Raw genomic sequence first — 26,880 nt, 5'->3', positions numbered from 1 at the left:
TGACTGGAGACTGCTTTCCCTGGCTCCGCCCCCTCCGCGGGGCGGGATCGCGCCTGGAACAGGTAACGCCCACCCTGTCCCCCTACTGGCTGCTGCTTCGTAGCTCCGCCCTTCCCACGCTTTCGTCACGCGCGGGGCAGAAGCTCCTGCGGCACGGTCGTGACCCGGCGCGAGGCATCCGTACGCAGCTTTCACACCGCGGCGGTTAGGGTGGGAGCAGGTCTGGGGGCTCCCTTCTCCGCGCGCTTGGGCTCTGGACGCGGATATGCAAATTACAGTCGCTGGGGTACGCTGCAGTTGGCTAAAGACCTCTGTGACCTCATAGCTGGGGCGGGGGGCGGTCGTTACAACTCTCGGGGGACGCGCCGCCTCGGGGCCGTAGGTTCGAATCCCGGAGGCGGGGCGAAGCCCCTGGAGGGCAGGGGCTAGAACCGCGCGGCGGAGGGCCTGTAACTTTAATGGGATGGGGCCGTTTAGGGCTCCAGCTCTCCTGGGGGGCTATCCAGAGCTCTTGCCATCCTGGGGGAGGGGCAGGGCAAGGGGCACGGCCGCGCGGGGCCCCTCCCATCTTCGGGTGGGGGGGGGGGGAGGGTACGTGGGTCCCTAGCTGGTGGCTCTTGCTGGCAGGGCACGATGCTCACTCATGCCAAGCACCCGCCCGTGGGAATCTCCCTATTCTCCCCCTGCCACAAGGGAGCTCGATGAGGGGCTGCCTCCTTGCCTAATCCTGCCGCTCTGGAGGAGCGGGGGGCCGGCAACGGGTTTGGATCCTCAGGTGCCTCCCTCTTCGGGCTCAGCATCTTCAGGGCCAGGCTGTGTCTGATCCCAGGACAGGGGTTGGTGGTGATTTCACCTCTCGCCCCTCCATTGGGAGCCTGGCCCCAGGAGTTGTGAGAGCCAAGCCATCCATTTGAGTTGCCCTTGCCGAAGGCCGGCTGACGCTGACACACGCCACCGGTTGTCTGTTGAAAAGTGAAGGTGGAAATTTGCTGCCTACGTAGGAGAGTTTCTAAAGACTTAGGGCCAGATCCTGAAAGGTAGTTAGGAGCCTAACTTTGAGGAACTGAGCCTTGGGCACCCAAATACCTTTGAGGATCTTGGCCTTAGATGCGTTCCTGATTTGACACATTATCTTATTTTTACAGGTTTCAGAGTAGCAGCCGTGTTAGTCTGTATTCGCAAAAAGAAAGGGAGTACTTGTGGCACCTTAGAGACTAACAAATTTATTAGAGCATAAGCTTTCGTGAGCTACAGCTCACTTCATCGGATGCATCCGATGAAGTGAGCTGTAGCTCACGAAAGCTTATGCTCTAATAAATTTGTTAGTCTCTAAGGTGCCACAAGTACTCCTTTTCTTTTATCTTATTTTTAGTTTTCCCCACAACAACCCTGCAATGCCAAACGTTTCTCTTTTAAATTTTATTTCTGTAGAATCATTGCTTTGCCAGTTACAGCTTTTTTTTTAAGTGTAATGAGTTGGCTACGTGTGTATGTGTCACCCCGGTTCTGTATGGAATAGAGCCAAAATTGTCCAAATATGTGTCTTAGACACCTCCCCCAGCTGCTGGCAGTAAGGCAGATTCTCCTGATTCATGCTTTTGGAGAAGGATGATCTGAGTTCTATTCCCACAGTTGTCAGGAATTTTTTTTTTTTTTTTTTTTAAACAGACATGATAAAGAAGGGTGGATTTTATTTGTTTTTTCCCTCAGGGAGAGACGTTTGTGTGGAGCAAGGTGATGAAAGGAGACAGAAGCCATTTTGCTTGGCTTTTTAAGATGTGTTCCTACCCCAATGCATTTAAAAAGCCAGTTTTTCATGGAAGTAAGCCATACCTCTCAATGACCGCAGCCCCAAAATAAGAGGACATTTATTAAAAAAAGAAGTGCAAGAGGCTTAACCTAACATTACTCTAATCCACATTTTCCTCGCATTAGAACAGTCATTATTTCTATTACAATAGTGCTTCAAGGCCCCACACATCTCCAGGCCCCAAATGTACTAGATACTTTACAAACACATATTAAGAGAGAGTCCTTGCACCAAAGAGCTTGCAGCCTAAACTAATCCAGTCCTGCAAAGAGAACTGCGGTCTAAATAAAACAGATAAAGGGTGGGAGAAAGGAAGTATTAATCCTGTTTTATAGCTGGGAATGGAGACACAGAGAGATTAAATTATTTGCTGAAAGTTACACAGGACCTCTCTCCCAGAGTTAGGAATTCTCAGATCTCCCGAGTCCCCATTCAGTTCCTTAACCATAAGATTTTCCTCCCTCACTTGATTTTTGTTATAGACAAGTGCCAATATTCATCCATTTTAAGAGAACAAATTCTTAAGTAGCATCTGGCCCCATTTGTGCCACTCAGTCCCTATGATGAAGGAAGGACAAACTGAGCTGAAAGTTACTGTGAACCTATCCCTATCTAAACAGTCTTAACATTCTCATTTTATTGCATTGTCTTGGGAATCCGTTGTGTTCTATAACATAACTGCTATCGATAATAATGAACTATGCATGTGTAGACACAGCCTGTTAGAAGCTCAAAATACATTTGCTTCTCCCAGTGATTTTTGTCCTCTCTTGAATATGTCAAAGTTTGTTTAGCAGAAAAGTCTTAGGAGGATAAGATAAAAGCTCAATCTTGTTTCTTCGTTGGTTCTGTTCATCACCATTCCCTTGGCCACAAATCCTATAAGAACTCTGTGAATCCAATGTGCCCGGTATGTATACATAACAAATAAAGATTTACTAATACCTCTTCTGTGCACAATGTCATTACCGATCCTCCCTTTGTTAAACAACTCTAGGTATGGATATATATTAGCTACAAAGCACTGCATGTTAAAAAGTTTTGAGCTTAGCTGCTTTTGTTTACTGACTCCTTTTATTAAAATATAGCTGACACATATAAAATGAAGCCAGCATCTGTGGATTCCAGAATTTTGGCACTGGCCGCTCAGGTCACTGAAAGCTCTGATCAGGATGTTCCTGTGTTGCTGATGAAGTTAAAAGGTAAATAAAGATTCTTAAGGTATAAATAGGGAATGCAGAAGTGTGGACAGTCATGTTCATAACCTATATAACTGAGTCAAATTGTTCCCTCCTCTGAGTATATTCACCAGGGCCTCCATAAGGTCAGTAACATAGAACTGCCTGTAAATCTTCCTAAAGTAACAGTTGACTTGGGAACCACAGATGTGGCTGGGGTCTGAACGGAAGGGAACCCTCAGTCCAGTAGAAGATTAGCTCCTATGGACTTTTTCTCTATCTATCCCCCGCTGCCAGTACAGTTCCTGTAAAAGCCACGCTACTGTGGGCAGGGACATTGTACCTGGTTAAAATCCCTTCTGTGAGGGGTTGTGGGCAGAGTTAGTGGGGTTGGGAATGATTGCCTGGAAGTGACATAAAAAAAGCTGAAGGTTCATTCATTTATTCTCTCTCTTACACAACCCCATCAGTGCCTTCAGCAAGATTTACCCTGGCAGCGTTCCTTCTGCACATGGTCGGTGGGTAGGGTGTGCGAGCTAGGTCCGGCTCTGAAATTTGACTATTATAATAATCAAGTTAATAAGGGTTTTCATAATGGATTTTCATCTTGGTTTTATATGGACTAGCAAATTCATACGTATGGGCTACCTGCCAGATCATATGTATACTCTTGCTGCACTCTTCTAAATCTGTAACTAGCAAGCAGGAATATAATCTTTAATTCGATACAGTATCTGTAACCATACAAGTTAACAAATTATAGTCATTTCAAGTATGTTTTACATTATTGTTACTGGGCTTTCTTTTAACAACACTGATCTCAGATTATATTTATACTTGGCCTTTTATGTTTTGAAAAATAACTTTTTTAGTTCCTTTCTTATGGATCAGAAATATATGCACAATTTTTTCTCTTTCTCCCCCCCAGAAATTTTAAATAGTACATCTTTGGGAAGTAAAGAGTCACAGAAAATTAAACAGGATCTCTACTATTATAATCTTGTTCAATACTGTACATTGGTCCTTAAACAAGATTACTCTCGATTGCCTGGGGGCTGGGCTACTGCTGCCCAGCTATCAGAGATACTAAGGTAAAATGAAAAGCTGCTGTAAAGTTTTATTCTTGTTCTCCTTCACATCTTTCGTCTCACTTTTTTCTTTTCAAGCTGTTCTACACTGACTCACATCCAAAACAAGGTTTGTTGTGCAGAAAATGTCAGGGTGAGAGTGCAGGGAGCGGCGTCAGGGTAGAGAGGTCAGGCAAAGCCTAACTGATTTGCATTGTGTTTCAACATTCTGGGCGGATTATTCAGTGGGAATAAATAATATGTCATATTTTCCCTTGTTTGTTTGTAAATTGTCCTCAAGTAGATCATGATTTTTACCAATGTACTGCTTATTCAGAATTGTTCACATGCTTCTTGCAAACAAACTTCAGTCTCTAGGTCATTGACAAATCGTTTTTTATTTCTTTTAGATCTATAGAAATGCTTTTTAAAAATGGACATTATCCATATGCTCTAGGTACCTTGGCCATCATGTAAAAATATACCACAAATAATATCTAAATGCAATAATTCGACCTGGTACGAAATCACCACCATTGAGCCAGGCAACTTAAAACTCAAATTACATTCAAACAATCTCTAACCTCCTCACCCCCAAACTTTTAAATTCTGGGTCAAATGATAAGCTTTGCAAGTTACTCTGAAGTTTTGGACAAAGTAGGGAGCAAATTCCTAAGCAGTGGGGTCCTTAGAGCACCTTTGTCTCTCTAATACCATCTCTTAGGTGTGAGTTTTTGATATTAGAAATTTGTTAGGCTTCAAGATCAGGCACCAAAGTCGCATGATAATGTTTCTGTTTCCGATTGAGTGACCCAAGCTTTATAAACTGATTCTGCTTCCAGACAAAATAAATTAATTTTGTAACAAAACAAGTCATCTTGTAACTAAATGAATCTCAGTGGTTCACCTGGCATTGACTTTCCGTGCTCTGTTCAGATTAACTACCCTCCTTCGTACAAATATTCATGGAAAGCTAACAAAAAGAGTTGCACGCAAGAAGGTGGAGGTGCATTTCAAAGCAAAATTCACAAAATGGTCATGAATTTTCCTCTGTTTGCCCAGCTCTAGTGCAGAAAAATTGTTCACTTGTGTGACTATATGACAGTAATTATTTCTAAAAAGATTCCTCCAAAGATGCCCAAGACAGTAATACTGAGGGTTAAAGTGTAGACTTGTAGCACTGATTTCCTAGCTCATCCACACTCTTAAAGAGGAAGGTTGCAGAAAGTATCCCTCCAGATATTTGTGTTTTTATCTGCATGGTATTTTTTGGTTTACAAAACCTGCCTCCAGTTCCAGATTGATTTTAATCTGTCTCTGTCCTGGTTTTCTAATGGTATCATAGTATCTTAGCATTGCATTGATGGTCTGTAGAACAGATCAGAACAGGTCCCAGAAAGCTAATGGGCAATGTGACCTAGATATGGTTTTGGCCAAGACATGCTGTCAGATAACAAATTCTCTCTCTCCAACAGCCTAATGATTCTTTTCCTTTGAGGTAGATGTCTTGGAGCTAGTTGCAATAGTTGTTTGTTGTTCAGTCTCTGCTGACATTTATTCACTTGCTTTTGTCCAACAGACCCTGCAAGGTTCAGATCTGTGTGCTCTTTCTTTTCAGTCAGTGTTGTGTGGGACTGGAGGTGAAAGAAGATCCTGAAGAATTTTACAATAAATTACTTCCTTCAGCAGTTGATAACCTCCTGTTTTTGGGAAGACGTCTGCAAGCACGGTTTATCCGAGCAATCAAGGTATTTGAATTGCTTGGTTAAGTGAGCACCGGGAACATTTTGTAACTGATTGACAATGTTTCCAAGCTCATCTACTGAATTAGAAGGGTTCTGTTACAGATGCACCATAATATAAAAGGATGTTTTTCAGAACTGACTTTTTTCTTATGGTTGTTAATAACTGACTTTTGGAGTTTTGAAACTGGAGTAACTTTCCTCATAGAATATTTCTTCCATCCTGTGTGTGCGTGGACTAGTTTGTTACTGCAAGGTTGCTGTGAAGGGCTTGGCTACTGAGAGTGGGTTTTCCTGAGAAAAAAGCAATAATAAACAAGAAGCAAAAACAGCTCAACAAAACTGGGCAATCACATTTGGGGTCTACCAATCATGAGTTACCTTTTAGCTTCATAAATGACGAAATCTGACTTGGCAACTATTCTGTTTATAGTGTTGTATTCAGATTTTCAGAAGAGGAAATTACTATTTGGAAAGATGGTCTGGAGTCTCTTCTGCCATATACTTTTTAAATGAACCTGGCCAAAATGTCCAAAAGTGCCCACTGATTCTGACATGGCACCCAAAATTGAGAAACTCCAAATCAGTGGTTAGTTTCGAAAGTGTTGCTTCATTCCCATTTTAGAGGTAAATATTTAGCTACTTAAAAAGGGTATTTCATGGCAAAATTCCCTAGTGTTTTAGAAGCACTCGGAGACCCTAGGATCCGTACAATAGTAGAATTTGAATAACCAACCACATGGATGCTGATGGATTCCCTGAATAGAATTTTCCCCCTAGATATTACACTTATTTTTGGCTGACTCACCCCTTGCACTTAGTCAAAGTTTTCATACACTGTACAGTATTATGTTGGAAACTATATGCTTCCTGAATAGTAATTATATATCAGCAGTATGACATTCTGTCTGCTCAGTTCTTTTAAGTGAATTTAGAGCATGTGAAAGCTTCCCAATTGACATCCCTGGAGTCTTCTGTCTACCCACAGTGTGTAATTTTGCCCACACTTTCTTATTATATGCCTCAACCCACATGCTACTGAATCACCCACTTCTGTGCAGGATTTATCCTTGAGTGCAAGCACAAGCTATATCATAGGTCAGTACTTTAACTTCCAATCATATTGTCCAGAGGTAACTGAGCATCCAGCCTTGACCACACACTCCGAGTGGGTTTAGCAAGCCCCACTCCACCAAGCATAGACAACTTATGACTAAGTAACCCTTCCAGTCCCTCTCATAGACCTAAGACCCTCATTGTTTGCATGTTCCTAACAATCATTATCAGTGGTTCTCAAACTTTTGTACTGGTGACCCCTTTCACACAGCAAGCCTCTGAGTGCAACCCCCTTATAAATTAAAAACATTTTTAAATATATTTAACACCATTATAAATGCTGGAGGCAAAGCAGGGTTTGGGGTGGAGGCTGACAGCTCAAAACCCTCCATGTAATAACCTCACAACACCCCGAGGAGTCCTGACCCCCAGTTTGAGAACCCCTGCATTAGATTGAATGGCAGGGTCGATTATGAATTCTTGCAGCATCTGGTGTCAAGGGGATGGAGAAGGAAGCCAGGAGTTGATGTGGATCCTCTGGAGGGGTATGGACGTGGGGATCCAGCATTTTACTTCACTTGGGACCTGCCCTATAAACATCCAGCATCCTTTGCCACAGTGCTTATTTTGAGTTATTTTGTCTTGAATGAGACTGACAGTCTACTGAGAACTCAAACAGTTTCTACTGTTTATGTACTAGTCCCTCATTGCAAAGATCAAGGTCGAGGCTCTTAAAGATATTCAGATACTTAATATTGTGTAAATTGTACATGCTGTACGTGGTCTGATTCTGAGTTTACACCACTGTAAATGAGACCAGAATCAGGCTCACTCACTGTGAGCCTCATTAAAGTGAATGAATTGCTGAAATATCCAGTATTCACAAATCAACGTATTAGCTAATAACATTATGGATTAGCTTGTTAGTATAACTTGCATCTCTCATGGTGAGTAAGGATCATATACAGTGCAATGTCCCGATTGACAGTTGTGGATATAGCACAAAATACAGGCCTAAGATTGGAATTATATGTGACCACCTTTATAATGTATTTATTTATTTTATTTTGTTCAGGATGAAGAAAAAAGTGAATTCTTACGGTGTTTCCAGACAGTAACTGATGCCATCTGCTGGCTGTTTGGTGGGCATATTCAGCTAACAGAGTGTGGTAAGAGAAAGGGTTGGAAATTCATTCCATCATAAAATAACTAAAAAATTTTTGAATTTTAATATAACTACAATGACTAGTGAAGGGTTCAGGAGTGATTCCGAAACCAGTCTTTGTCCTGTTTTTATCCGGTTATCACGTACTTTTAAATGAGGTCTTGAAATAATCCATTATCCTAGTGGTTCTCAACCATGGGTCCGAGGCCTCAGTTTCCGGGGGTCCGCCAAAATAAACCAGAGAGCAGGGCCAGCATTAGAGTCACTGGGGCCCAGCGAAGAACATTGAAGCCCGAGCCCTGCAGGTCTGAAGCTGAATCCCAAACCCTGCCTCATAGGGTTGAAGACAAAGTCAGAGCAATGTAGCTTCTCATGGCCCCATGTGGCATGGGGCCCTGGGCAATTGTCCTTCTTGCTACACCCAGATGCTGGCCCTGGCTTTTAATCTACTGGATATGCAGAAAAGCAGTTGTTATGGCAAAGGCAGGCCATGGAGTTTTTATAGCATATTGCGGGGGGCTCAGAAAGAAAAAGGTTGAGAACCTCTGCATTATACAATAGAAGCATCAGCAAATGAAACAGGAAATCTAGGCCATTAAAAAAGCAAAAAATAAAAGAAAGAGGTCACATTCCATTTTTAGGTTGTTGATTTGGACAGACAGCTTTTTCCCTGCAGCTTACATTTTTAATTATAGAGCTTAATAACAATCAGAGCTTTTCCTAATATAAACGCATAGTTGAAACTTTCACACCTGTCTTAAAATGAGCTGTATATGGGCTCAAGAGATTGCCTAGACAGAGCTCACTGCAGGGTCAGGTTCACAAAACACAAACAAAAAGCTTTACAGTGTATTATTTAATTTTACTGCAGTGCTGGCAAATCTACAAACATCTGATAAATTGACCTATGCTCGGTCAAAAATCAGTTCTCGGTTATATCTGTATAAATTCCATTGACTTCAGAATGTAACAGAGAGAAGAATTTTGCCCAGTATTTGACATTAAAAAATATTTAAAAAATTTCAGCACATGGGTTTAAACAACACAAATGACTGGATAATTATTAAATAAAAAGAGTGGGTCTGACTCTCTAGTCTGTTGGATCTATTTAACTCCATTGTAACTTAATTGAAGTCAATGAAGTTATCCTGACGTAAAACTGGTATAAGAGAGTGAAGGTTCAGGAGTCCTCTACACTGGAAACTTTTGCGACATGCCTCTGCCCCACTGTAAAAAGACTTGTGCCTGTGTGACTTACCTGTCTTTGAACCTTTTTACACCACTTCAGCACTAGTACATAGGAGGTTTCCACCCGTGCAGAAAAACCCCAGTATAGTCAAGTCCTTAGGCTCGTTCCCTTTTTCCCATTCTGTCTCACTGTAAAAGTTAGAAAAGCAAAGAATATTTACTAAAAAACAATGACCCTCCCTTCACTTGCTAGGAAATGTGTTTTATAGGTCTGTTTGGTAAACTACAAATGAACTGGCATTCAATCCCTGGCTTTGATTATTTCTTGATTTTGTTTCCTTTTCCTTTGTTGCAGTGCTGCAGAGTAAACATTTCCTGCAGTTGCTAATCACAGATGATGTAGAAACTGAAACTGCAATGATGTCTGTGTTACAGAATATTTTGAGGGTCAACAGGTTAGCTGCTTTTAAAGAATTCTATTGATTTTCCTTTATTTAATTAATTAATTTATTTTAGATTTAAAGATCAGTTTGGTACTGGGTTTGTAAAAGGAAAGTCTCTGCATGCCCAAGATATTTTATACCAGGCTCTGCTGGAGAAGTCTTAAAATGGGCAGTTTTCTCTATCCTTAAATTGCTTTGTTTATTGTGAATATTGCTTTTTTTGTTTTAGTTCCTGGAACTGCACTAGATTCCAATGGCCTGGAATATCTCCCAAATTGTAGTACTGGCTCTGCCACTGAGGCAGTAAAATGCCCAAGACAGGCCTGGGTCTGCTCACTTAGGCTTGTGGGGCTATAAAATTGCAGTGTAGATGTTTGGGCCTGGGCTGGCGTCCAGGCTCTGCGACCTTTCCCCCTCACTGGGCCTTAGAGCCCAGGCTCTAGCTGAATCCTAGTCAACACTGCAATTTTATAGCCCCACAGCTTGAGCCCAGCAAGCCTGGCCAGCCGCAGGTGTTTTATTGCAGTGTAGACATGCCCTGAATTACTTAGGATCTTGGGTAAGTCAGTAACATCTGCTTCACAGTTTACCCTTCTGTAAAAGCCTGATAATACTTAAACCTACTGTGGAGGGGTATTGTGAGGATTAGCTAAATTTGCAGAGTTTCAAACATGTAAACTGCTATATAAGTGCCCATTTCTACGCTCAGACATGTTAATACAGCTTCCATTGACAATAGGAGTGGGAGCAGTTTAGTTGAGGATAGAATTGTCCCTAAGGGCTCAATCCTGCGAGGTCCTAAGCACTCTGGTCCCACTGCAGTAAAACGGTTTAGTGTATGTGTAATCCCACTCAAGTCAATGAGAATAGTTACATGCTTATAGTAGTGAATGGCGTGTGAATAAGTGCAGTGCTGGATGGGACCTAGAATGCCCAACACTTTATAGGATCAAGCCCTAGGAATTATTTTAGTCTTAAATACAAAAATGTCTGTTTCATTCTTGGATCAAAGCCATAATTAAAGGAGAGTTAAACCTTACATGAGCTAGAGTTATATTTTAATGTAAACACATAGCTGGAAAAGGCCCAGTAGGTTATCCAGTCCCTCTCACTCCCATACTGGGTTGGACCATTGATCTAGCGAGTCATGTATCTTGCATTGCCTTGAGTCTAATGCTTCAGAAGAAGAAAGCCATTGTTGAAATATGCATCCTCAGTAACATTCCTGCTTGCTTTTGTCTTTTTTGTTAGTTCTATGTTTCTCCATGTGGATGAAAAGATCCTTCACTCTGTTTTAGATGAACTTGTTTATAAGCTTTCATCTACCACCAATCCTGTCACAGGAAATGCTGCTACAAAATTGTTGCTGTCAGTGGCAGAATCTCACTCCCAACTTGTGGAGTTACTCAGTACCCGCTACAAAGGTTTGTCTTTCTACTTCTTGTCTCAGGGAAGAAAAATTCCAGAATAATATGAGTGGTTAGTGACAGGTCCTGAAAGAGCAAGTTTCACTGTGGTGAACTTGAAAGCACTTGTAATAAAACCTAACATTTATATAGTGCTTTAGATTCTCAAAGTATTTTACAGAAATTAGCTGATCAGACACAAAAAAAATAATTTATCTGCCTGCCACATGGATGTGACTGTAGATAGTCAATGACTTGTACCTACGAAGCTATAACTATTGTATAACATTTTGCAGTGATGTCTATACCATCAGCTCTTCATCAAAAACATTTTACATTGAAACTCAAAAGTAACTGCCTGTCCTCATATTTAGCTCTGATTTAATGTCCCTTTCCAAAGCGCATCACACGTACAATCAGATTTGATTGTCTGACGTTCAGCTTTATGTTTGCTAGTTTGAAATCTGTTTGGTAAGTAAGCGAATAAAAAATGAGCTCTAACAATGTAACTTGCTTATTTTTTTCCTCTCTCACCTAGGACTGAGAACTCTGCTAAGTAAGCAATGGGCTGGCAAAGGATTTGACAGGAATCTCAATCAACTTTTGGACCTTCTTTACTCAGAATTCTGCAGGAAAGGAGAAATGCAGGTGCTGAATATTTAATGAGAATACTCTCTTTAGTAGGTTTATATTTGCTTATATGGGTTTACTCTTGTCCCACCTTTCAAAGGCCCCAAACAGTATTTGCTCATACGTGTCTTTTTTTTTTTTTTTATTTTAAATTACCCCCCTCTTTATTTTCTACTCAACCACTTCCAACAATGAGGACATGTGCCAATCAAGAAATAAAGAAAGAATGATCTTATGGTTAAGGTCTGGACTGGGACTCAGGAGATCTGGGTTCATTTAGCAACTCTGCTACAGACTTCCTGGGTGACCTTGAGAAAGTCACTTAATGTCTTTCTACCTGAGTTCAGCCCTCTTTAAACGAGGGAAAATAATACTTCCCTACCTCACAGAGATGTGTAAGGTTAGATCTGCACATTCTTAGGAGACACATGGCTCCCATCTCTGAAGTATGCAAGTGCTTAGGTAAAAGAAGTGACCAGTAAGAGTTACACTTGGCTCAACTAAAGAGCAAGTACATGTTTTATCCACCTGGACAACAAGAGTCACACATTCAGATCTCTCGGAGATGTTATTCCAAGAGCTAGAACTGTACAAGGATTGTTTTAATTGTAAAGCGCAGTTCTAGTCTGAAAAGTAACTGAGTAAAAATATAATTGAAGAAGAAGGTGATAGATTGTTCTACTTAACCACTGAGGACAGGACAAAAAGCAATGCACTTAAATTGCAGCAAGGGAGATTTAGGTTAGACTTTAGGAAAAACTTCCTAATTTTAAGGGTAATTAAGCACTGGAACAACTTATGGAGGTTGTAGATTCTACGGAGGTTGTAGAATCTCCATCATTGGAGGTTAAGAACAGGTTAGACAACACCTGTTATGTATGGTGTAGAATTTAGATAATACTTAGTCCTGCCTCATTTCAAGGGACTGGACTAGATGATCTTTCAAGGTCCTATCCAGTCCTGTAAGTCTATGATTCAAACATTAGCTGGATTATTTTTCTGAGCTGCCTTCCACTTACAAAAAAAGACTTTTAGCTGATGGGTTTTCTCTGTGAAGTCCTTTATGTACTACATATAGAAAATTGAACCAGATGAACAGAGCAGCTGCCCTGGTAACAAATTTAGGGTTCATGCTAGTAATTTATTTATGGGAGTGTAAATCTACCCAAGTATTTGGAAACAGTGAATTACAGAGCATGTGAAAACTGAAATCAGTTTTGACCAAACACTGAGTTTATTCCAAATGAGCAAGTAGCAATAAAACGTTTTATATATGCTGAGAATGTATTCTGTCAACTGGTTTGTTAATTTCAGAGACTGCATCAAGCAGCTTGTTTAATCCAGGCTGTGTGGAGGGGATTTCAGACCAGGAAAAGATTAAAGACGCTTCCTAAAGCAGTGACTGCCTTACAAAGAAGTTTCAGGTAAAAAACCATTCCTTTGTAAGCAGGATTCAGGAAAACAGGGTTTCTACTCTCAGAAACTGCTTTGCTGGACACTATATATGAACAAACAGAATAGATTTTTCTACATAACAAAATTGCACACAATATTGTTCTTATTTAAATTTGTATTTAAATATGTATAAATCAGTTATGAATTATAACAGAAACTGAAACACATAGTAGCAACATATGGAATGTCCACAATGTCAGAGTTTTCTCAGTCTTTTTGAGCACTAGATTACCTCATTGGGTTGGATTATTTAGTCTTCACCAGCTACTTCTAGTTGCAGTAAGTATATCTCCTTGGGCTTCATGAACATCCAGATATTTTTAAAAAAACACAAAGCACTGTAAGTAAGTTCCTATACACATTTTGTATAATATACCTAACATTTCTCAGAGGGGAAAAAAGAAACAATAATGGTAACAAACTGACTTGCTAAGGGCTGTATTTCAGGTCCTTCCAGCAAACCATGAAATGAGATCTAGGACACTTATTTCTGCTCACAAAGAATGAAACTCAAATCAATGTCATATTCTTATCCAGCTAGATCGGGATTTAAGGTGTGATGTTTGCTCATGGTAGGTTCATGGTACATTCTTACTGACACATCTGAAAAGTCTAGTGTAGACAAGGCTGCATCCACTTTAACATGCTAAAGTGATCAGATTAAAACTGAGGTTCCCCACTAGGCTTTAATTCAACCAGTTTAGCATGTTTTAAAGTCTATGCTAGACTTTTGAAATGTGTTAACTACCACGTTCTAACAACACTCCTTAAATCCTAGACAAGGTGTGAAACCAGATTTGCCATTTCATCTGGGCTGGAAGGTATTTACCTCTGCCCTCAACTGTGTGGCTGTCTCAAGGTTAGTGGGGAAATAATACAAGAACTAGGGGTCACCAAATGAAATTAATATGCAGCAGGTTTAAAACAAACAAAAGGAAGTATTCACACAACGCACAGTCAACCTGTGGAATTCTTTGCCAGAGGATGTTGTGAAGACCAAGATTATAACAGGGTTCAAAAAAGAACTAGACAAATACATGGATGATAGGTCCATCAATGGCTATTAGCCAGGATGGGCAGGGATGGTGTCCATAACCTTTGTTTGCCAGAAGCTGGGAATGAGTCTTGATGATTACCTGTTCTGTTCATTCCCTCTTTGGGCACCTGGCATTGGCTACTGTGGGAAGACAGGATACTGGGCTAGAGGGACCCTTGGTCTGACCCCGTACGGCCATTCTTATAAAATCACAGATAACAAGGCATCTGTGGAGGGCCAACCACTTTACACTGCTTCTCAGTAACACCCCCTTCCCCCACATCCTGCCTGTGAGCACAGCTCCCTCACACTATCGCTTCCTCCACACCTGAGCCAAAACCACCTTTTGAGGGAGGAGAGAAACCCACAAGAGTTTATGCTGATGGAGGCTACATAAATTCTCATGGGTATTTGCCTGTGGATTAGTTGAGGGATTATGCCACAGAGAGCTGCTCTTTGTTAGTTCTGCTCCTGCCCAGCCAGACCTCCAAACTCCATGGAACCCCAATCTTCAAGTGGAGGGGCCTCTATGGCCTCGCTGGGGATGGCTTCTGATTTTGTCGGCTCCCTCACTGACTCCCACCCAGTACTTACTGACCACTTTGGGCCAGTATTCGTGAACAAATCAGGCACCCAACCCCCAGAAGCTCACAGTCAAGAGTTTAGCAATAACTTGAAGGGAGGCCAAGGGGAACGATGAGCTCTCTGGCTGCTGACATTTGTTGTGCAAGCATTTTAGTAGTTACAGATATTAATGTAGGTCATTTGTTGAAGCAGTTTCTAAGTTTTGTGTATGTTAGTTTCAGATCAGAAGGGATGGTAATTATTTCTATTCTGGTAACGCATAGAGGCCCTGATCAGGGACCAAGTGTGCTAGGCACAATGTAATAAAAATACAATCCTGCCGTAAAGTGTTTACAGTCTAATTCAAAATGATAGCTAGAGTGTTGTGCCAAAGAATAAGAATGCTGCTTAGAATCCTGTAAGCATTGCTGGTTGAAAGCATCCTAGAAGGTCAATATAGCATACTTGAGGTGCTTCAGCAGTCAGCAGTTGTGGCTGTGAATTCAGGGCTTAACTATATTTATGGAGTTTTGTGAAAGCTATGATCTCAGTAAATATGGTTAAATTTAGTTGGGGCTGAAACTCATAGCTTGAGTGTGGCTCACATGCAATAGCAGTTGGGTATCTTAAAATCTGCCAGCTGTATGCTTCTGAAAACAGTATGGTTTCAGAATTATTTCTCAGTTTTAATGTATCTTTAAAAAATGCTAATCTGCCCTAAAAGTTGGTTAGGCTGTCACGTAACCAACTAATCTTACATTTGTTACAACAAAGCAATCAGTGTTAATCGGGCATACATCAATATCTATCGATACTTTTATTATTGATCAGAAGTGGGTTCTTTTCAATCATGCCCAGTAAAAGGAAGATTAGGTTTCAGTCTGTGGGTGTATTTTCCTGTAAGAGGTGCTCTTGTGTAACCTAGATGTGGCTTTTCATTCTGTATCCCTCTGAATGATGAAGAGCCAGCATTCTGCAAAACACATATTCAGTATAATAGAAACCTATTAAATGCATAACATCCAACAGTGACAGTGTAACAGGCATACACTGGAGGAATCCATCAGAGGGCAGACTCTACACTCATGTGGCTTCTCAACTAGTGGAAGTGATAAGGATTTCTAGAAAAATAGCATGAATAAGAAAAATAGCATGAAGGTCATGAATCCATTTTTATCCTGAGATTTCACAGTGTTCCGAAATAAAATAATATGTGCTTTCCTGGATCAGAAACACAAAGAGACAGTTTAAAGCAGAGATACATGGGATTGGAAACCTCTGTGGACAACCTCTGATTGCAGCCTTTCCTGAAATCATTCTGCTACATACAGTAAAGTTACAAATATCATATAGAATGTAATTAGGAGTATAATAGCAATGTGGCTCTTTAACTCATGATGGGGAAAGGAGGCAGCCTTGAGCAATTACTGTTAGGGTTCTGAGCTTTAAATCCAGGGCCTAGTTCTCTTAGAGAATGCCCTCCTCTCCACAGGACTGTGCTGGAGGGGAAAATGATGATTGCTAGTCCCTACGGTTTCAGAGTAGCAGCCGTGTTAGTCTGTATTCGCAAAAAGAAAAGGAGTACTTATGGCACCTTAGAGACTAACAAATTTATTTGAGCATAAGCTTTTGTGAGCTACAGCTCACTTCATCGGATGCATTCAGTGGAGAATACAGTGGGGAGATTTATATACATAGAGAACATGAAACAATGGGTGTTACCATACACACTGTAACCAGAGTGATCACTTAAGGTGAGCTATTACCAGCAGGAAAGCGGGGGGGGGGGGAAGGGAGGGGGAACTTTTGTAGTGATGATCAAGGTGGGCCATTTCCAGCAGTCGACAAGAACATCTGAGGAACAGTGGGAGGTGGGGGGGGAAACACGGGGAAATAGTTTTACTTTGTGTAATGACCCATCCACTCCCAGTCTCTATTCAAGCCTAAGTTAATTGTATCCAGTTTGCAAATTAATTCCAATTCAGCAGTCTCTCCTTGAAGTCTGTTTTTGAAGTTTTTTTGTTGAAGAATTGCAACTTTAAACTCCTAGGGTCTCATTAGGGAGCTGTCAGAGCAGTGTCCTCATCTGTGGTGTTCCTTACAACTTGCGATCAAGAAGAATCAGAGCCTTGCTGCTCTTAAGGGACAATGTAGGACGCCTCTGTGTCCTAGGCTTCCATCAGTAATGTTGATGCAGAAGAACGGCCTGTCAGCATTTCTCCTGGAAGTCAATCACCAAAAGTTATCCAATTTAAGAAAAAAGAAAAGGAGTACTTGTGGCACCTTAGAGACTAACAAATTTATTAGAGCATAAGCTTTCGTGAGCTACAGCTCACTTCATCGGATGCATGTAGCTCACGAAAGCTTATGCTCTAATAAATTTGTTAGTCTCTAAGGTGCCACAAGTACTCCTTTTCTTTTTGCGAATACAGACTAACACGGCTGCTACTCTGAAACCTGTCAATTTAAGAAAATCAGCCTTAAAGAGAAGGGGGGGCGGGGGGAGAGGAGAATTCTTTTGCAGACAGTAAAGGCACTATTCTTGTTTTGTACAGTGTATGGCACCTGCTAGATGATGATAGGCAACTTTGAAATGCATCGCTAGTTTTATAGGTGACCAAAGTCAGTGAACCAGGTCCTCAGCAAATGTAAACTAGTATAGCTACTCCAGTTTGTCAGCTGAGAAGCTGGCTTACAATGAGCAGCAGTGCCCTTGATAGAAACTTATCCCAAGCCATATTATATCCTCTGCTTTGACACCAAACTGCATAGATGGCTTAGATCTTCTGTATATCAAGGGACTTGGTGATTAGACTGTCAGCCATTTTCTGATCTTAACTTGGTCAGCATGGACCCTACAGAAGCTTTACAAATCAGTTCCAAGGGATCAGATGGCAGTTCATTCTAAGGATTTGCTGCCTCACCCCTGGATAATTCAGCCTAGCGAGGAATAGAGATTGGAGATTAGTTCCAAATGTGCATTTGAGAAATTGAAAGCTTAGGCCAATTCTTAATACGTGTGTCTATTGCAGAGCTAAACGAGAACAGGAATTGCAACATTTAAAGAGGCTGAAAGAAGACGAGACCCTCAGACAACAATTGCGGCTTCAGAGACAAAGGGCCATGAGGCTCTTTCATGAACGGCAACTGACTTTACTGGAAATAGTCCAGGCTGGTATGATTTATATTGAACTGTATCAAAAGCATTAAGGGCTAGGGTTTCCATAAAACCATCTTTCATACAAACAAAAGTATTTCCCAATCTCGCATGTCCATCTGCAATCTGTGCCCTCTTTTTATGACGGAAGTGTCTGGTGGAGAACAGCCTAAACTCTTCAGCTTCTCGGTAATCAAAAGACGTGGTGGCATGAAATCTCTTCTTTGCAGAGATGTGACGTAAAAGAGCGATTCTGTCCCTTTGGGTTCATTTAAGAACCCACAGCAGTGGTATGTCTATGCGGAGAACTGTACCTCCAGTAACCCAGTGGCTGTGACTAGTGTACTGAGGTTTTGGTTCAGAAGAAAGAGTGCCACCTACTGTTCCACCAATGCTACTTGCTGCAATGCCTGACTTTTCAGTGGTGGTTTTTCCTCCAAGGACTGAGACACCAAACCTTGTTGTGCTTGTGAGATCACCCCCACAGTTGTATAACTATGAATTTCTGTCATCTCCTTAGGTCAGGTAGATAGGTACATTCAGGAAATGGAAGGGAAGGCAGCGTTAACTATCCAGAGACACTGGAGGGGATATAGGGCAAGGAGAAAAGTTCATCAACAAAGACAATCTCTTAAGCAGTATAAGGCAGCTGTCGTCATTCAGAGAGCAGTAAGTATATAAACTCTGTACTGGTGTTAGACAAGAGTGACTGGATTACTGCAATTCCTTTTGAGGCTCATCTTGTTTACTTCTAGAAATGACAACTTTGCCAGAATGTAGCAACCAAATATTAAGATAGTCAAAAACTGCTCAGGCAAATCAAATCAGAGCCCCAAACTTCATCAGTTGTTAAGAACCCTGTATAAACTACAAAATACAGGGCAGTCCATATGAAAATGTGGTAAGAGCTGTTACTTTGGAACGAGGGCTGGATTCTCTATGCAGCTTTTCTAAGCAGTAACACTGACAATAAGTTATTGGCTTATATCAGATCATGCCCACTCATGCCCTCTGCACTGTGAAATCGAAAGCGGCACCTTTCTGGCTGCAGTGCTGAGAAATTTTTCTTTCGAGCTTTTTAAAAGATGCACGAAAACACGCCCGTAACCTGTAAATGGCATTCTCTGATACCTTCTTTCATGCAGGCTCATAAATTCCTGGGAAAGTGTCAGAGGAAACGGAAGGCTCTCTCTCCCTGGAAAGAACCCACGGAACTCACCAGTGCACAGAAACTAGCATTACAGCAAAAGGTGGATGACTACATCAGACTGCACCCGGTGTGTCTCTTTTGTAGCTCTGCATTCGCCACCCACCGTAGTGCATTAGAGGGATGAAATATATGCAGTAATATAAACTTCAGTGCTCAAGATAACCCATGCATATTAATATACTAGCATATTAATCCTGCTTACTTGTCTCTGAGAGGAATAAACTAGGATTTTTTTTTTTTTTACCATTAATGCAGTAAAACAGGTTAAGTAAAGCCTAATTGGAAGACTGTATCTGCTTGACGATGGATCACTTTGCAGAGAAAACTTAGGAGGAAGCAGAATTATTAAATTTACGAATAGATGAGGAATGCAAATGTTGTTCTGTAAACATTAATCTGCCCACAAAGGATTTAAAATTATAACCATTTCTTTAACAGATGTTGTTTTCCTCCAGGCTTCCCAAATGTCAGAAGAAATGAGTAAGGAACTACATCGGCAGGCCCAGGAAAAGCTGGCACAGTACCTGCTCAGGAGCAGTCTGGATCGCAGAGCAGAACAGCGCAGAGAGGCTTTACTAGCTCAGCTCAACACTGACATGGAGCTGTTGATGAGTATGTGCCTGTTTCTAGGTTCATTCCTTTGGTCACTACATGGATTAAACTTGCCAAGCTATCCTGCTATGGCTCAAGAGCGTGGGTACCAACCTAAGGGCAGACTGTTAGGAAATAGGGCACAAATCCCAAATTAATTGTGAGTTCTGGGATTTCATGTAGATTTCACCGACCAATTATCAATGTAAACTCCTCATGTATTCCAACAGCCTTTATCATGGAGTCACAGACACTCCAATCTATCTTGCCACCCAGGTAAGCTTATCTTTGTGATAGATGGTCCCTTATACACAAGGCCACAGCTATATTCAGGTTACTCCCAGTCCCAAAGGACCAGTCAGTCACTTACCCCAGGTCAATTGCACCTTAGATTTCACACCAAGGACAAAGCTTGTAGCCAATCCTATAATAAATTATCTAAGGATTTATTATATAGGAAAAGGAAACAAGAGTTATTTACAAGATTAAAGCAGGTAAACACACACACATATAATGTGTTTCAGAGTAGCAGCCGTGTTAGTCTGTATTCGCAAAAAGAAAAGCAGTACTTGTGGCACCTTAGAGACTAACAAATTTATTAGAGCATAAGCTTTCGTGAGCTACAGCTCACTTCATCGGATGCATTTGGTGGAAAAAACAGAGGAGAGATTTATATACACACACACACAGAGAACATGAAACAATGGGTTTATCATACACACTGTAAGGAGAGTGATCACTTAAGATAAGCCATCACCAACAGCAGGGGGGGAAGGAGGAAAACCTTTCATGGTGACAAGCAGGTAGGCTAATTCCACAAATGCATCCGATGAAGTGAGCTGTAGCTCACGAAAGCTTATGCTCTAATAAATTTGTTAGTCTCTAAGGTGCCACAAGTACTCCTTTTCTTTTTAAGAATATCAGAGGAACAGTGGGGGGTGGGGTGGGAGGGAGAAATACCATGGGGAAATAGTTTTACTTTGTATAATGACTCATCCATTCCCAGTCTCTATTCAAGCCTAAGTTAATTGTATCCAGTTTGCAAATTAATTCCAATTCAGCAGTCTCTCATTGGAGTCTGTTTTTGAAGCTTTTTTGTTGAAGGATAGCCACTCTTAGGTCTGTGATCGAGTGACCAGAGAGATTGAAGTCTTCTCCAACTGGTTTTTGAATGTTATAATTCTTGACGTCTGATTTGTGTCCATTCATTCTTTTACGTAGAGACTGCCCAGTTTGGCCAATGTACATGGCAGAGGGGCATTGCTGGCACATGATGGCATATATCACATTGGTAGATGCGCAGGTGAACGAGCCTCTGATAGTGTGGCTGATGTGATTAGGCCCTATGATGGTATCCCCTGAATAGATATGTGGACAGAGTTGGCAACGGGCTTTGTTGCAAGGATAGGTTCCTGGGTTAGTGGTTCTGTTGTGTGGTGTGTGGTTGCTGGTGAGTATTTGCTTCAGATTGGGGGGCTGTCTGTAAGCAAGGACTGGTCTGTCTCCCAAGATCTGTGAGAGTGATGGGTCATCCTTCAGGATAGGTTGTAGATCCTTGATGATGCGTTGGAGAGGTTTTAGTTGGGGGCTGAAGGTGATGGCTAGTGGCGTTCTGTTGTTTTCTTTGTTGGGCCTGTCCTGTAGTAGGTGACTTCTGGGTACTCTTCTGGCTCTGTCAATCTGTTTCTTCACTTCAGCAGGTGGGTATTGTAGTTGTAGGAATGCATGATAGAGATCTTGTAGGTGTTTGTCTCTGTCTGAGGGGTTGGAGCAAATGCGGTTATATCGTAGCGCTTGGCTGTAGACAATGGATCGAGTGGTATGATCTGGATGAAAGCTAGAGGCATGTAGGTAGGAATAGCAGTCAGTAGGTTTCCGATATAGGGTGGTGTTTATGTGACCATTGCTTATTAGCACTGTAGTGTCCAGGAAGTGGATCTCTTGCGTGGACTGGTCCAGGCTGAGGTTGATGGTGGGATGGAAATTGTTGAAATCATGGTGGAATTCCTCAAGAGCTTCTTTTCCATGGGTCCAGATGATGAAGATGTCATCAATGTAGCGCAAGTAGAGTAGGGGCATTAGGGGACGAGAGCTGAGGAAGCGTTGTTCTAAGTCAGCCATTAAAATGTTGGCATACTGTGGGGCCATGCGGGTACCCATCGCAGTGCTGCTGATTTGAAGGTATACATTGTCACCAAATGTGAAATAGTTATGGGTCTACATTGATGACATCTTCATCATCTGGACCCATGGAAAAGAAGCTCTTGAGGAATTCCACCATGATTTCAACAATTTCCATCCCACCATCAACCTCAGCCTGGACCAGTCCACACAAGAGATCCACTTCCTGGACACTACGGTGCTAATAAGCGATGGTCACATAAACACCACCCTGTATCGGAAACCTACTGACCGCTATTCCTACCTACATGCCTCTAGCTTTCATCCAGATCATACCACTCGATCTATTGTCTACAGCCAAGCGCTACGATATAACCGCATTTGCTCCAACCCCTCAGACAGAGACAAACACCTACAAGATCTCTATCATGCATTCCTACAACTACAGTACCCACCTGATGAAGTGAAGAAACAGATTGACAGAGCCAGAAGAGTACCCAGAAGTCACCTACTATAGGACAGGCCCAACAAAGAAAACAACAGAACGCCACTAGCCATCACCTTCAGCCCCCAACTAAAACCTCTCCAACGCATCATCAAGCATCTACAACCTATCCTGAAGGACGAGCCATCACTCTCACAGATCTTGGGAGACAGACCAGTCCTTGCTTACAGACAGCCCCCCAATCTGAAGCAAATACTCACCAGCAACCACACACCACACAACAGAACCACTAACCCAGGAACCTATCCTTGCAACAAAGCCCGTTGCCAACTCTGTCCACATATCTATTCAGGGGATACCATCATAGGGCCTAATCACATCAGCCACACTATCAGAGGCTCGTTCACCTGCGCATCTACCAATGTGATATATGCCATCATGTGCCAGCAATGCCCCTCTGCCATGTACATTGGCCAAACTGGACAGTCTCTACGTAAAAGAATGAATGGACACAAATCAGACGTCAAGAATTATAACATTCAAAAACCAGTTGGAGAACACTTCAATCTCTCTGGTCACTCGATCACAGACCTAAGAGTGGCTATACTTCAACAAAAAAGCTTCAAAAACAGACTCCAACGAGAGACTGCTGAATTGGAATTAATTTGCAAACTGGATACAATTAACTTAGGCTTGAATAGAGACTGGGAATGGATGAGTCATTACACAAAGTAAAACTATTTCCCCATGGTATTTCTCCCTCCCACCCCACCCCCCACTGTTCCTCTGATATTCTTGTTAACTGCTGGAATTAGCCTACCTTGCTTGTCACCATGAAAGGTTTTCCTCCTTTCCCCCCCCTGCTGCTGGTGATGGCTTATCTTAAGTGATCACTCTCCTTACAGTGTGTATGATAAACCCATTGTTTCATGTTCTCTGTGTGTGTGTATATAAATCTCTCCTCTGTTTTTTCCACCAAATGCATCCGATGAAGTGAGCTGTAGCTCACGAAAGCTTATGCTCTAATAAATTTGTTAGTCTCTAAGGTGCCACAAGTACTCCTTTTCTTTTTACATATAATGTGTGTTTACCTGTTTTAATCTTGTAAATAACTCGTTTTCTTTTCCTATATAATAAATCTTTAGATATTATATTATACACACATACAAATGAGTTCCAATCTTAAGTTTCAAAAAGTAAGGCTGTGTCTACACTGCCACTTTCAGCGAAACACTTTTGTCATTCAGGGGTGTGAAAAAACCCCTAAGTGACAAAAGTTTTAGTGCTGAAAAGCGCCTGCATAGACAGCGCTTTATCGCTGGGAGCCACGCTCCCGGCGATAAAGCTACCACCTCTTGTTCGGGGTGGGTTTTTGTTTTTTAAATAGCCTGGAGAGCTCTCTCCCAGCGATAAAGCATTTCTACGCTAGCCACGTCACAGTGCTGCCGCAGCTGCGCTGTAACATGGGTATAGACATACTGTTATCAAAGCTTTCAGAGTAGCAGCCGTGTTAGTCTGTATTCGCAAAAAGAAAAGGAGTACTTGTGGTACCTTAACGATGGAGGGAGGGATTGCTCAGTGGTTTAAGCATTGGCCTGCTAAACCCAGGGTTGTGAGTTCAATTCTTGAGGGGGCCATTTAGGGTTCTGGGGCAAAAATTGGGGATTGGTCCTGCTCTGAGCAGCGGGTTGGACTAGATGACCTCCTGAGGTCCCTTCCAACCTGATATTCTATGATTCTGTATTTGAGCATAAGCTTTCGTGAGCTACAGCTCACTTCACTGGATGCATTCAGTGGAAAATACAGTGGGGAGATTTACATACACACACAGAGAACATGAAACAATGGGTTTTATCATACACACTGTAAGGAGAGTATAATAAGCAATCTCTGTATGTCCCTTAGGGCTAACCCAGGCTAGCAGCTGGGGATTCCTTGCTTAAGCCTAGAAATCTTGTGTTCAGGAGTCCAAGAAGAATAGAGACACAGTTCCTCCTTGTTGCAGGTTTTTATGCCTTCCCTGCTGCTGCATGGAGTAGCAAACTCAGCTGATGGGAGGAATTCACTTGCGCATATTCTCTTCATGCAGCAGTGGGGAGAGCAGTTAAATTCTTTTGTCCTCTGATGTTCCACTATATAGTTTCAGAGTAGCAGCCGTGTTAGTCTGTATTCGCAAAAAGAAAAGGAGTACTTGTGGCACCTTAGAGACTAACAAATTTATTAGAGCATAAGCTTTCGTGAGCTACAGCTCACTTCATCGGATGCATCCTGTAGCTGAAGCTGTAGCTCACGAAAGCTTATGCTCTAATAAATTTGTTAGTCTCTAAGGTGCCACAAGTACTCCTTTTCTTTCCACTATATAGTGTATCTGGTATTGATGGGCCGCCTTTGTTAGGCAGGACCTAACACCTTTTGTTGCGGACTAGTATTTCACACTAGTTAATGTGTCCCTCCTGTCTGGTGATTTACGCAATTACAGAAGCTTACAATGCAAATGCTAAGATATTACCTTATAACATCCGATGAAGTGAGCTGTAGCTCACGAAAGCTTATGCTCTAATAAATTTGTTAGTCTCTAAGGTGCCACAAGTACTCCTTTTCTTTTTGAGAAGTTATAAGTGCGATTAATGCAGGGGTAGTCAATTATTTTTTGTCAAGGTCCAAATTTCTTGGTCAAGGTTTATAGTTATTGAGCTGTGAAAATATAATAATAAAGGTTTCAGAGTAGCAGCCGTGTTAGTCTGTATTCGCAAAAAGAAAAGGAGGACTTGGGGCACCTTAGAGACTCACAAATTTATTTGAGCATCGGTGCATCCGATGAAGTGAGCTGTAGTCCATGAAAGCTTATGCTCAAATAAATTTGTGAGTCTCTAAGGTGCCCCAAGTCCTCCTGTTCTTTTTATAATAAAAAAAAAAGATTTCACGGTCCATTCAAAAGCATTCGGCGGTCCAGATTTAGCCCATCGTCTGCCTATTGATCACCCCTGGATTAATGCATGCAGCATTTTACAAGCATTCAAAAAGTCTAAACATGAAGTACATTCTTACAACTGTAATACCTATTTTAACAATACGAACACACAGGGGAACCAGACTGATCCCAGCTAAGTGTGTGTCAGTATTCAGGAGATGCCTTGGCCTCAGCTAGCACCTGGTTTGCCAGCCTCACAAAACTAATGTAGAGAAAATGAGGATTATACGATGAATAATGGTAAAAACACATTTCAAAACTGAAATCTTTTATATACAAGTAGTAGATGCTACTATATTTTTAGATGTCCCTATAGGTTAAGTACATTGACATGCATTCCTAGACGTATATGGACATGCCCTATCCTTCTGTTCATAATGCTGCTGTCTAACAGATTTGTAATAAGGCTTTACTTTGTTATTTTATGACGGCCCTTTCACAGAGCCATCTCTGTTGCTTTTAAGTCACCAAGGATGAGGATCTTTGCACATCATCTTCCCTACAGAATTGGGGATGACTTTGTTTTTCCTCATTCTGTTTGTCAAAAATGGACTGATGGTGGAAGCATCCTCATCCCTACTGGTGAGGAGCTTTAGAGGCTGAAAACTTTGAGCTAAGGCCTTTCTGAGATGGGAGGGTGTCATGTGTTGGGCAAGGAGGGTAGGCTCACCTGAATGAAAACAAGTAGGATTTTCCTTCTGTCCTGGTGGGGCCCAGGAATACAATCTGGGATCAAAGGGTTAGAATAGCATAGTCCAGACACTACTTAGCACCCAGGCAGAGCAAAATTTAATAAGTTATTGAACAATATTGCTAGATCTGCTACCCACTGTGTAACTATAGAATAGTACTACACAAGAAAGGAAACCGGCAACTGTTGAATGCACAGAGATTTAGTTTGTAGTGGGACCAACAGGAAGAGAGGATGCAGGTATTGGGGTGCACTGAAAGCACTGCAGTAGAGGTCACCCTGTGCACCAAGAAGCACAGATCCAAGACTAATGACCTATGCTAGCCTTTTCCTTTCCACAGAGAGAATTACAACTAGTTTTCCTCTTTGTTACAGGTGCTCCAAGTCTCATGGAGGCCACAGAAAAAGATCTTGATGTCTTTATAAGTCGGTCAGTCCCTGTGGCATGCAAAGCCAGACAATCCCATAATACCATGCTGAAATGTACTCGCTGGCCATGGTGGAAGAAGCTTGGAGATGAATTCATGGATGATGATATGATTCCCGATGATGTTCTCAATACTGAATTTGGAACTCTCTTTATTGGTGGAAGTAAATCCTCTTAGTTAGCAGACAGAAGAAATTGTAATTCAGAGACCCAGACTCATATGCCATACTATGCAGTCATGTTGAGTATGTACTGTATGGGAAAAAAAACATTCCAGTTCTGTGTTAAAACAATGCATTAAGTAGGATCAAAAGGCATTTTAATTTTAGTGGGTTTGTTAGTCTTAATAAAAAAAAAAAAAAACTGGATATGAATCTCCTTTTGCAGAAGAACCTTGATATCTATGCTGTGTTCAAGGTAAAATTACATCCAGTGTGATGCTAGAATCAGGATTCAAGTACAGTAATTGTAAATATGTATTTGTGCTTGATTTATTTTTAAAAAGTTAAATACATGTATGAACTGTG

At 41.6% G+C, this 26,880-nt stretch overlaps 1 protein-coding gene across 3 annotated transcripts; it reads left to right on the top strand.

The window, feature by feature from the left end:
- The first annotated feature begins 93 nt into the window (after window positions 1–93).
- Window positions 94–26,880, top strand: IQCB1 (IQ motif containing B1). Of its 3 annotated transcripts, XR_006277873.1 has the most exons (15): window positions 117–286; window positions 2,899–3,012; window positions 3,917–4,079; window positions 5,674–5,803; window positions 7,929–8,022; window positions 9,562–9,661; window positions 10,901–11,073; window positions 11,594–11,703; window positions 13,000–13,109; window positions 17,773–17,915; window positions 18,418–18,566; window positions 19,043–19,174; window positions 19,563–19,719; window positions 25,667–25,817; window positions 26,302–26,435. XR_006277873.1 is itself a non-coding variant. In XM_038421765.1 (14 exons), the coding sequence occupies exons 2-14, from the start codon at window positions 2,913–2,915 to the stop codon at window positions 26,529–26,531; spliced, it is 1,791 nt and encodes a 596-aa protein (XP_038277693.1). In that variant the 5' UTR covers window positions 94–180; window positions 2,899–2,912; the 3' UTR covers window positions 26,532–26,880. The 3 variants fall into 3 exon arrangements, 2 of the variants coding, with proteins under 2 accessions (XP_038277693.1, XP_038277692.1); XM_038421765.1 differs by lacking the exon at window positions 25,667–25,817 and having other exon boundaries at window positions 94–180; window positions 26,302–26,880; XM_038421764.1 differs by lacking the exon at window positions 25,667–25,817 and having other exon boundaries at window positions 98–286; window positions 26,302–26,880.

This window comes from Dermochelys coriacea, chromosome 11, assembly GCF_009764565.3.
Source record: "Dermochelys coriacea isolate rDerCor1 chromosome 11, rDerCor1.pri.v4, whole genome shotgun sequence".
NCBI lineage: Eukaryota > Metazoa > Chordata > Testudines > Dermochelyidae > Dermochelys > Dermochelys coriacea.
This window is presented reverse-complemented; position numbering and strand designations above follow the sequence as displayed.